The 12,210-nt window shown below is 44.3% G+C and overlaps 1 protein-coding gene across 1 annotated transcript; it reads right to left on the minus strand.

Annotated features, from left to right (window-relative positions):
* Nucleotides 1-368: 368 nt before the first annotated feature.
* ELL2 (elongation factor for RNA polymerase II 2) lies at nucleotides 369-11,970 on the minus strand. The gene is made up of 11 exons (XM_059492140.1): nucleotides 11,842-11,970; nucleotides 10,471-10,537; nucleotides 10,337-10,403; nucleotides 8,926-9,070; nucleotides 6,768-6,892; nucleotides 6,293-6,383; nucleotides 5,586-5,907; nucleotides 2,712-2,778; nucleotides 1,085-1,256; nucleotides 606-650; nucleotides 369-467 (listed from the first exon to the last, which is right to left on the minus strand). Exons 1-11 carry the CDS (start codon nucleotides 11,968-11,970, stop codon nucleotides 369-371), a joined length of 1,329 nt encoding a protein of 442 aa, XP_059348123.1.
* Between the last annotated feature and the right edge of the window lie 240 nt (nucleotides 11,971-12,210).

A 12,210-nucleotide genomic window follows, 5' to 3' on the forward strand; every position in this document is an offset into this window, starting at 1 on the left:
TAGTGGGTTTCCAACCTCTACTGATGAATTCATTTCAGTGGACAAACTTAAGACTTGAGGAACTGAATTGACCGGAAGAAACACACTCCAAATATAATACAAGCAACAACAGGAGAAAGAATTACAAACAGTGAGATTTCTTTATTGTTAATGTTCAACACTATCATCTTTCAACTTCTTAAACTTACTAAACTTCTTTGAACTAATTCTACGCTTTTAAGAAATAACCTACTGCTCAGTGCTAAAGGAACCTACTGTACAATACTAACTTAAAAAATCCTAAAAACCTAATCTTGTAGTTGAAATAAAAAATCCAGGGTTCGCAAATTTCAGGAGGCTGAAGCAGGTGTCTGGTGCCAGTACTCCACTTACAGCTGGTCAAATTCAGAAATGCGGCTCTGAATATGGGCCAGCTTGTTGTGGAGGTACAGGCACCTGCTCTTCATTTCAGAGTAGCTGGGGCTACCCTGTGAAGGAGAAAGCAAAAGAAAATCAGGGCATGCAAACACTTTTACAGAGTCTACACTCGGATGTCCTTTGCTTTAGAAAGTCTTGAGGCAGACTCAGCAGTTACCATGGCCCCACAGCTCTGGTGTCACACGTACCTGTTGTAACTGCTGATAATCTGCTAGGATTCGATGATGCAGTGCCTACAAGAGAAAGAAAATGAGGAGTATTTCACCACCACTATGAAATGCAAACGTTGGTAAAACACTAAATGTTCGCTCAGTCTGACTCTAGACTTTTCCTTCCCTGTCAGCCACCACTCTTCTGGGAGATTTACAAAAACAAATGTCCCCCGCCCAGCAGCACCCAAGATCTGCAATTAAGCCTCTCAACAGGCAACAGAAGGAGCCCATGCTCTAAGACTCTGCTTGGGACACCTCTCCCCTTACTGCTCCTTCGCAGACAGCTCAAACAGGGGCTTTTGGGCACGGTCTGGAAAAAATCAGACCCAGCCCAAGCAGTGTCTGACCATATTTGCCAATTTGCAGGTTCCCATTGTTTCACTGAGCAGCTGCAGGGAATCCAAAACACTGCTGTGATGATGAAGCACAGTCTTCATGGTTTTGTCCTTCTTTACCTGATGGGATTCAGAGCCTGGAGTCAGACACTTCCATTGCTCCTGAAACTGTCTGAACTTCTTTGTGATCTTCTCAATCTGAGAATGTAAATTCCGGTATTCGTCATACTCTGCATTGAAGTCATCCTGGTAGCGCTGGCGTTGCTCCAAGGAGACGATGGCTACGTATTTTCTTAGGGAAAAAATGAGTCCATTTTTCCATGAGTGAACTCTAAGAGAACATTCCAGTATGTTTCTAGTCCATAAAACACATGTGTAATTTTACGCTAAGCACTGGGTAATGTCAAACACAGACACCCAAGCTTTGCGTCACTTGCTCTGGGACCAACAGTTTCTACTTTCAAGCTCATGTGCATGAAGAGAATGCAATTAGGTAGCTCAGGAATCTGTCACATTTCTATCACACTTAGTTACTAACACTTGACATTGTAGAGGTTTTCTCCATTAGGAAGTGGAGCACACTTAGAAAACATTTGCTTTAATTTCAAATGTCAAAGGAAATACACAGCAGCTTAAGGAAGAGGAGATCCATTACTAGGTTATAATCTCTTCGTCTGTGGGAAAAGCTTCAATTAGTTACACTTTCTTGTGACAATACGTGTCTAAAACATATTTGTCAGGGACCTCATTTATGGAGTTGAGTGCCCAGAGTTGGACTTTTGAGCTACATTCTTTACTGTCTAACGTCAGAGTTAATTATAATATTGGATTCTTCAAGCGGACAGCAGTGACATCACTGATCATGGAACTGAGGCATTTGCAATACAGCCACAAAATCAATCTCTAGATCAGCCTGAAACAATACTCCATAAAGAACATCTGCTCCTAAGGAGGGCACAATTCATTAATGCTTCAGGCCACTGATGGGAGTCAAACCTTCTTCATTCCCTTCTCCTTCAATTCAACAGGCATGACGTTTATCAAGTACATGATAAAAGTCCTGGATGAAGAGGCAATGAGAACAATAGATGCCACTTCCCAACACTCTCACACCAAAGCTTCTGCTCCTCTAGGCCTTAAGATCTTGCTCTTTTTCAATAACAAAAGCTGCCTCCACATGGGAGTAAGTACTTCAAACCATCCTGAGACTGATATAAAAAGGAGTAAATTTTTAACAAGGACTGAAAACAACTGGTGCCAAGGATGCATTCCAGGCCAGACACACCTGACTAGTGTGCAGGATAATTTTGAAAAGAAAACTACAGATGGCTTTCAACATTTTGGGAGGCCCAGGAGCAATGTGACCCAGGGCCCTGCCGCGCCTGCTCCAAAGGCCGCGGCTGCCCCAGAGCTGCAGGAGGCCTGACTGCCCTTGCCAACATCCCTGCTCTCACACAAGCTGGCAGCAAGTTCCAGTCTTTTATACCACACACACAGACACACTTCTCCCTCCCCTCCTGCACTGGAAATTCAATGATGGAATGCAGCAGCACTGCTGCAGCTGAGCCTGTGCAACTGCAGTGCAGGAAGGGAGGGCCCGTCCGGGCCTAACCCACCTCGGTGTTCATCTCTGCTCTGAGCCTTCCAGGCCCAACTCAACCTGCTCAAACTCACCCTTTCAGCACAGGAAAGAGCTGGACACTGCACCCCACTGGTAGGGGCAAGGGTGAATTGTTCTTTTACTCACCTCAAGTAATCTGGTTGGTCACTTGTTGCAGAGCATGTGGAGGCAATGGAAGTATCTTTAGTAGTTCCTAGAGAAAAGGAGAATTTTGACACTCTCCATCAGGAGATTGTTAAAAGGCCAAAAGATCCCACTTGGACAGTCTTGAAAAAGTCCTTCAGAGTGTTCTTCTCACAGCTAATTACTCACAAGAAGCAACAACATGAAACAATAAAGCACATAAGACCTTCTCCAAAGTAGCCCTTCCAGGGAAGTAGAAAGAGGGAATGGCAAGTGTAATCTACAGTTTGTGCATTTCCACAGCGTTAGCCCCAGCTCAGCTTTTCTTATTTGAAGGCATGAGGTGGCATCTACACAGCCAATGAAGTCATGCAGCAAAAGATGCAGCTTCACAAAAGACAACAGCTTGAGAGAAATCAATATCGATGTTCCGACAAGAAACAAAGAAGAAATCAGAAGTTCTTCTCATGCCACGATTTTATCCCCACTTCCCTGCCAAATCCAGAGGCCCAAAGTTTCGATGAGTGCCTGCACTCTTGTCAGCAGGAAAGCCAATTCCATTCTATAGGGCTTACTGGCACTAAGGCTCCAATACCCTGCAGACCAAGCCCAGTGCTCCTCATTAACGTGGCAGGATGGGGTTGGAAACAGCTCTGCACTTGGGAATTGCCCTTTGGCTCTTGGCAGAGGCATTTGGGAAACAGTGCACACGTAACCTCTCAGCCCTCTTTCCAAAGAAATGTTCAAGAATTACCATCATAAGAAAAAGAGCTGCCATAAAGACAAGGCAGCTGAAACTGGAAGGAACAATCAAGATCATGGTAATCTCTCTCTGCTTTCCATTTCAGGTCTTGTGGCAAGCATAATAACTCCACACGATCCGTTCCATTCCTTGTGACCTTCCATTTGCCATTGTTTGCAAATTAATCTTGTGAAAACTCAGCCATTCTTGACAATATTGAAGATATCCGAACTTCAATTCTTGAGGAAAGAACTGTTGTGTGATGTTCCACTTTCTTTTCTTGATTTCAGTTGTATAGCAGAGGTATAAAAAGAAGAGTAAAAGTGGGAGTAAAACTGGACAGAAAGACCAAGAGTCACAGTATGTTCAGAGCAACTTGGAAGAGCAGCTTTGCTGTGAGCATTTCATTCCTAAAAGTACACTTGCTCTCATGCCTCAGTCCACTGAAAATTTCAACCTAAGCCCCAACTTGAAACACGGAACAGATTTTTCCTTCACTTGCTGGGCAGAATTTGGGAACTGGCTCCTGAACAAAGCTGCTCACGAGAGTTTATAGATTTAAGCAAAAATCTTTCCAAAGGCATCCCAAGGTTTGCAGGTACCGTGTCTGTGTCCAGAAGAAATGTGGAAAGACCATCTCAAAGCACCTGTCTCCACAAGCACACCACCACTTGCAAGAGGCATCTGCACACTTCAAACCTGCCTCCAGGCTGAACCCAACTTGGAATTTGCAAGCTCAACCTCGAAAAGAGACAACCCACAGATTTAACAAAGCAACTGAACTGTGCCTTGCTGGCTGTGTCCCTGTCATCAGAAATCAAGGGTTCTTTATGCATTTCTGTTTACCTTTTCTATGTTGTTTCCAATCTGTACCACTTCCACACCTTTTGAAGAATGAAATTCTGCAGCTGGGATGGAGAGGAAACTGCCAGCGCAGTTCAAAGTAGAACTCCAGGAAACCACAGCCCAGGATTTGTAGCTTTTGCAGTTTCCATGAAAAGGCTGAGGTCAATGAAAACAACCATGGAATCACTGAGATTTTATCAATATGTATCAGTAAACGAGTCTGCAATAAATGTGTGACAGGTTTCTGCCTTCAACATGAAAATCTGCTGATTGAAAAAGGGCTGACTCAATCAACACTTGCGATTTTACTAGAAATCAGATGGAAAGAAAACAATCCATTGCCTGTGGCTATCCATTGTCTGGCTCTTCCTTTTAACCAGCTTCTCCTAACAGCAATCTATTTCACAATTCATTGTTCTTCATTGGTTTTGAACTATTTAAAGAAAGAAATAATTTCTAAAAATGAGTTTAGAGATTGTAGTTTTTTTGTAGTTTTCAACAAGGTTCCATCAGCACAGGTTCTGGGCTTTGTTAGAGTTGTCTTTTAAACCAAGAGACAAAATCTTATGTAATGGCAGAAATAGAAAGAAGTCTTGATTTATCATGACCATACATCAAGGAAAATGATTGAGCAGTCATGCAGTGCAGCGCCTTTGTATATCCAGTGCCCGCTTTCAAAGCTACCTTTTCACAGGGTGTAAAAACACAATTAACTATTTCAGAACACTGACAAAGAAGGATTTTCCCATAAGATAAGCCAACACAACAGGAATGTGAGAGAAACACAGATGGCAAGAAGAAAACCTCCAAGTCTTGGCATAACAGAAGCGGAGGTTTGCAATTAGGACACAAGACAAAAACCTCCACAGTAGAGACTGTGGGTAAGGAAAATTGCTGCTTTCGTGGCTTCTAGCCCAAGATGTGGGGACAGCTGTGACCACCCTGTGGATACTCCAATCTTGGACAGTATGAAGGTGGCACCTCCAGAGAGACTTGGAGATCCCCACCATTGAGAAGACCAAGGGTGAAGAAGGACAGGCTGGACAACAGAGAGTCCATTTGATGATGTTATCTCCACACTTAATGTCTCTCTCTTCCCCTCACCCTGCTTCTCTTCTCTCATTTCTTTCTATCTCCCTAGTTTGCATTTACTGTTCAATAACATTTTTACTATTGACTGTAGAAAAGAGTCATGCTTGCACCTTCATTTAGGCAGAAGCTTCCCTTAATACCAAATCTCTACACCACAGTTATCCACACAGGAGTCAGGAAAACCAGCACATCAATACCTTCATCGAAATCCAAGCGGTGCCACTGCTTCAGCCGCCCCAATTCATTTTTCTCCCCGTTTGAATTGGGGATCTCCTTCTGCTCCCTGGCAGGTGCTGGGACGCTGGAACTCGGAAATGTCTCCGTTTGTTGCACCACATGGGTGCAGGGGGAAATGGAGCCAGCACTTGGAGACATGTCCAAAGGGAAAAGAGATGTGGAGGGCAGAAGGCAGGAAGAAAAGTGGCCACCAGCTGCTGGCTGGACATGACTGTGCTGGTGGCCAATTCTCCTCTTCTTGCTCGTCACAGGACTGGAAAACTCAGAAGCCAGAGGCCGTTTCTGCATCAAGAAGAAAATAATTCATTCATTCACCAATGATTGGGATCATCTTTTGCGCCCATTCTGTAAAAGCAGCGCTTCTGAACATGCAAAGGTTGAAAACACGATTTTTCTGCACTAAAAAGTGCATTCAAACCAGGAAGTACTGCAGGTAAAGGAAGTACTGAGGGTCTGTCTCACTCCTACTTTCTCATCTTAGCACTCAGCAAGTCCTACTTCATATCAGTATCTAAAAAGCTTTGGGAGAAAGACATTCCCTTTGGGAGCTCCATCAAAGGATTCCCTGAAAGGGAACGTCCTGCACTTTCACATCACAGCTTTTACACCACCTGCACGTCTTCTGAAATTTACCATAGAGTCCAGAATTTTAAAAAAGCACAAATACCTGAGCAGGTCTTGCTGGAGCATCTGTCTCAGAAGGCCCTGGAGATGTCTCTTGGCTGGTGTTGGTGGTGTTCTGAGATGGAGTCAATTTTCTGTATGGATGGGCCAATATTTTATGTTACAAAGCCTAAATATCAACTGTCATAGTACTTTCCTTGCAAGGAAATCAGAGTCCTTCAGTGTCAGGACTCAAGGAAACAGCATGAAGCTGAGTTGGGGGAGCTTTAGGCAGGATACCAGGAAAATGTTCTGCCCCAGAGGGTGCTGGAGCACTGCAACAGGCTCCCCAGGCCAGTGGCCACTGCAGGAGGCTTCAAGAAGAGTTTGGACAACACTCTTGGGCACCTGGTGTGATTCTTGTGGTGTCCTGTGCAGAGCCAGGATCCTGGCAGGTTCCTTCTACCTCCCCGTATTCTAACAATCTAAGCTTCACTCACTAGGGATTTTTTTCCCTTTCTCTGAGCAACTGAACTTACCCAGAGAGGATTAACTTCAAATTCTGTCTGTCTATTTCAGTGTAGCCAGGCCAATCAGTCTGAAGGGTTTGAAAGAGATGTTCCTTCAGACTGAAGGAATTATCCTTTGCATTCCACTTGGCTACCTACAGGCAGATATGTAGGAAAACAAACCTTTATTATGCTTGCTGCATGCCAAACTACAGAAATATGATTGGTCCTGAACAGCTGCTTGTGAGAACCCAGTTTCAACCAAATTATGTCTTTTAGTACAGAGCTTGATTATTCCTCTATCACATGAGTTTTAAGCCATATTACTCTTTCACCAATAGAAAACACCAAGGATCTCCATCCATATCTAGCAAGAGTTCCTTTGAAAACAACATTGAGAGCTACAGTGAGTAAGGAGAGGGGATCAAGCCCAGGGTCCCTCATCATGTGGCAGAGCCAGGGTTCATTCTAGCAAATCCTGCCATGAGAAGGCCATGCATAGGCCTTGCTCTTTTCTTCTGAACTCAAACGAGGATCATATCATCCTCAAGACAAATACAAAGTCTACTCAAAAAGGTAAATTGTGGTAATAAAACCTCCAGACCACTGATCTCTAAAGTTCAGGTTTTGACTTCATCCCCTGACACCTGCTCAGAGTTCCACTGAAAAGTGCATTGGGAAAAATCTCCATCAATTTGACCCCTGCAACACACTGCATAACTCATCTAACACACCACCACCATTTTCACAGCTTTGACTTTTTGCCTTGAAAACATCATTTATGTCTATATTGATGCCTATCTACCCACAGCTAAAAAAGAAATGTAAAAGTGACAAAGATATCCAGAATCAGGGATTGACTCCTTAGAAACAGAACTCAGGCTGTGTTGGAAAGGAAGCAAATGTGTGTGTACCAGATCTCAGCAAACTCAGTCTGCCCATTTGAGATTTCTACAAAATAAACCCCCACTTGCTCTGATGTCCACTAAAGTCTGAGCAAGGCATTTCAGGCCGCAGGGCTGCTCACACAGAACTTTCACAATGCAAACCTGGACCCTGAGGCAGTTCACACTTCCTACAGCACATTGACTCCAGGGAAATATCAAATATTGCAACGGCACAGGAGAAAATGTTTTCATCCTTTACAATCTAAGGAGCTGAAAATTTCTAACCAACTTGAAATCTAAATGAGCTACTTCAGTTGGGGTGGCAGAACAAGGCTCTCATTATATTGTGAATGTCTTCAAGGTGAAAAAGCTCTGCCACGGCCTTGAGCAAATCCAGCAACAAATTTCCCAGGTTCAGGGATTGAGTTCTTAAAAGTCACTGTGGGATCAACCAAAACTGTATCCATGTTGAATTCTCCTCCTTGGGCTAGGTTCCAAGACACTGTTTTCCTAGATAAGGAGGAAATGTTGCTACTGGATATATTAAGGATGGCATCATTCAGCAACAGCCATGGGGAACAGGGAATATTGAAAAAGGCAGGAAAGAACCACTGCATCTTTCAATGCAAGTGCATCCTATTGTTGGCTGTAGTAACAAAATAACCATGGAATTCAGAGGAGTACTTCAGAAGTTGGTAAATAAATGAGATCCAAGGAAGATGGAGCTTTAATTCACATGACAGCAAAGAATCCCTCTGCTTCAATTTTCGCTACCATCTTTAACATGGAGGATGTGCCTGGAACACCCTGGAAGGCAATCCCCACAGATCCCAGCAGAAGCCAAGTACCATTGAGAGGCCACCAACACTGTTCAAATGAAACACTGGCCTCTGCAGTTCCTGAACTTCTCTGGTCTGGAGCTTCTCCCAGGAAATTTTAAGTGCCATCACAAACCATTTCACACAATCAAGGAACACCTGGTACTCCATGAAGCAGTTAAACAGTGCATGGAAAAGAAAGAGAATGCAATAAGGCATGAAGACCAACAATGTTACAAAGTGTTACTCATTGCCAGCCATTCTAGGAAAACAACAATGCCTCAAAAGTTTTGAAGTTTTCCTTCTTTCTGTCAAATGGACTTTCAGTTTGAGACCTCTGGATGAAGCCGATGGAAGAACTTAACAGGGAGCATTCCCTAACTTGTTCATGGGTATCTAATTTAAAGAGACAGAATTTAAAGTGTCAATCAGGAAAAGAATAGAGTGGTGGAAATAATGCTGGCACAAACTGCACAATCTCACCTGCTGAAGGATCTTTGCAAGGCTGCCCTTGTCCTTTTGCATGACTCCATCTCTCTGCAAGCGAGCAAGCAACTCTGGCTTCTTGTAAGCCCTCAGAGCAAGTAAATGAATCACCCTGTCCCTGTAGGGTCGGCGATAAACAGCACTGCAAGGATTCTGTTCACTCCCTGCAGGCTTCATGGGCTTTGTTCTCTTCTCCTCAGGGACAGGACATGAAGTGTGTGATTCGGCCCTTCTCACATCTGCTGGTTTTCCCAACGGAAAGGAAAGCAGAAAAAGAAGTGTCAAATGGGAAGTTTTCAGAAGGGAAAAGAGTTGATTTAAAATGATGATAGAAATCTTGGCTACAGAGCTGATTTTCACTGTCCTTGTGGTTCCCTTTGAATTAATATATTCTCTGATTCTGTGACAAAGCCCAATCCCTAACTGGTACTGGATGGAGCATGTTGCAAAGGCACCCTGTACCCTACCAGCAACCAGACCTGTGTCAACTGAATTGCTCTGTGCCAGCCCAAAGCAGATGTGGCACAAAGTTCCAAAATTGACTCTTTAATGCCAGTCCTCACATGCCAGGTATTCAAGGTTGAATATTCCCAAAGGATCTATGTAGACCACCAGCAAGAATCACACAAATCATCAATCACACGTGAAACAGAACATCCCCAATGAAGAACTCAGAAGTTGAGTTTTGTCTCTCCAAAAGCCATCATGATGCTGCCTTAAAATCCACTGCACTAGGCTAAGGCAGAGCAAGAGCTGCACTCGCAGGGGCAGGGATGTCCCTGCAGGCAGGTGACTGCAGCCACAGCCAGGTCAGAGCCTGTTTTGCTCAGGGCACCTGGCTGTGCCTGGCTCAGCTCCCTGCTGCAGGCAGCACCACTGAGTGCCTGGAAGGGGAATGTGCACCTGGTGTCTGCCTGGAGCCAGGCTCCTTGGGGAAACTGCACTCAGAACAGCTTAATACAAATGGCACCACCTAAGCACATTGTGCTTTCAGGGGAATGTTGGAATCTGTCAGTAAGATGAAATCGATATCTTCCTTTCCATTTCCTTGAAAAGAACCTAGTGTAGTATTGTGGCAACATCACTTATTAATTACCAAGATGAAAAATTTAATCTAGCATGGTTTTTCATATTGATCTTATGAAATTCTCTATGCAACTTGCTCAAGGTCACTCTATTTCAATGTCCCAATTTAGTTTAATGGGTAATGACAGTGCCTAGGTGTTCCAAAACCAACATCTTAGCTACCAAGTCTGTGAATTTAAATGCATAAGGTGATCCAAACCTTGACCTCCTTGCTCCAAATTGCAACCCATCAAGCAGTATGTGAACAAGGAAGGACTGGCAGGCTTTCTCAGGGGAAATAAACCACTGTCTGAATGCAGTGACAAGAGACTGCAAGGCTGACCTGAGGCTGACCTCCACCTCCAGTTTGAGGTCTCTGAACACTAGAGATGGCCTGTCCCAACAATATGCTGTGTAAAAGAATTACCAAGTTGAAAGTCTTACAGACATTGAGCAAAAGATGAAAGGCAGCCATACCTCCAAGTGGGTTACACGATTTGACATCCTGTGCACTTCCATTTTGCCAGGCATCACTGGCATTTGGCTAAAAAGGGAAAGAAATTTTCTGTAAAAACTTCAGCCTACTCTCCATTACTCTGATTTCTGACACCCTTCTTTTTAAACAGGACCTGTATTTGCAAAGGTTTGCTGTCACATCACCAAAAAGGGCTGCTTTGACACAGCTCTCCCTCTGAAATGAGCCAGCTACAAAAGTGCCCTGAGAGAGCCACCCTCACTCAGCCTCTAATGCAGCCAAGCCTTGGAGTAGCAAGTCATCCTTTCCCAATTGCTGGCATTTATAGGCATAGGCTTCCCTTGAATTCCAGTGCCTGAGTACAATTGAGCTGGCCAGCTTGACTCAGCGAACAATCCTGGTGAGAGTGGTTCACAAAACAATCAAGAATTCAGGGCAGGACCAGCACGGGGATTTACTTGGCACTATGGAAGCACATCACAGTGTCAGCTCTAAGAAGAATTTCATCTGCACAATCTGAATTTCAACTCTCAACATGCATGAAAACCCTTTCTCTTTTCCTCAGCTCTAGAAATTATTATTTTCCTAGATGTGAAATGGAAAGAGTTTTTCAGTTGTAATGAAATTTGGGTTGCTTGGCTGAACACATCATTTAGTACAGAATATGTCGCATCCCATTGGAACTCACACATCACTAAAATGTTTATCAATCTAAGAACATTTTTTAACAAAACAAATTTCTGCCATCCAACAGCTCCATTCTGAGGCAAAATTGGGCGAGATAAAATCTAAAAGGCTATGATAAATGGATTGAAAAATGTGGACTAATTAACGTGAGAAGGCAGACATAAATCCCAAATAGAAGGTAGAATAGTATTTAGGGGAACTGTAATTTAGAACCAATGAGGATTAATTTCTTTCTTTGGTAAAATGTATCAATAAGTGGAAAAGCTTTCAAAATAGTGTGCATGTGGGTGGAGTTCTCTGTTAGGCATCACAGAAAGAATTAGAGTAACAGGTCCTTCCAATAGCAGAAAATACTTTTAGAGATTTCCTTTATCCTGACATATTCTCTGAGTGCAGTCCAAACTTGAAACTAGGAGAAATCCGTGCATTTTGGCCATGAGCCATGCCCAGAGCATGAATTTCCAGAGTGTCCAAGAATGGAGAATATCTGACTTCCACTGGCAGCTCCTCCGTGCCATCGCTGTGAGTCGCTTCCCCCCGGGCAGCTGCCTCAAAGGGCCCTTGGAGCACCAGAGGGGCCCCAGCCCTGCCCAACAGGTCCCGCGGGCTCAGCAGCACCTGACACCAACACCATGGCCAAGCCCCCGCCTGCTGCCAACCCGCACAGCCCCACACCTGCCCCTCACCTGCTGCTCCTGGCACCTCTGGCTCACCCTGACGGGCATGGCAGTGCTGGTGGGGGCCCTGCGGGACGCAGTGCGGATTGGGGCCCTGCGGAACTCACTGGATCCTGCCCAGGCCCGCAGCTCCGCCATTCCGCTCTGCCTCGGCTGCTCCCGCTCCCACACACACACTGATCCTGATGAAAATCTGAAAAGTGTAAAATATTTCTTAGGAAAATATGTTCCTGGACGTTTGGCCTTTGTTGATTTGAAGGCTCATCAACAAGAAGGGAGATGATTCCCATGAAACAAGAAGTAGCCAACAAGCTGGAAGTGATGGCCAGGCCATGGAAAGGCAGGTGACTTCTTGGCTGAATTGCCTTGTGGAGGTGC

Source organism: Ammospiza nelsoni, chromosome Z, assembly GCF_027579445.1.
Source record: "Ammospiza nelsoni isolate bAmmNel1 chromosome Z, bAmmNel1.pri, whole genome shotgun sequence".
Taxonomy (NCBI): domain Eukaryota; kingdom Metazoa; phylum Chordata; class Aves; order Passeriformes; family Passerellidae; genus Ammospiza; species Ammospiza nelsoni.

Excerpts from the sequence above, each read along its gene's own strand:
- ELL2 (XM_059492140.1), bottom strand. The coding sequence starts at position 11,970 with ATGGCGGAGCTGCGGGCCTGGGCAGGATCCAGTGAGTTCCGCAGGGCC. Across the intron at positions 10,538-11,841 it reads AGAGGTGCCAGGAGCAGCAG|CCAAATGCCAGTGATGCCTG; the intron begins GTGAGGGGCAGG and ends TTCCCTTTTTAG. Across the intron at positions 468-605 it reads ATTATCAGCAGTTACAACAG|GGTAGCCCCAGCTACTCTGA; the intron begins GTACGTGTGACA and ends TCTCCTTCACAG.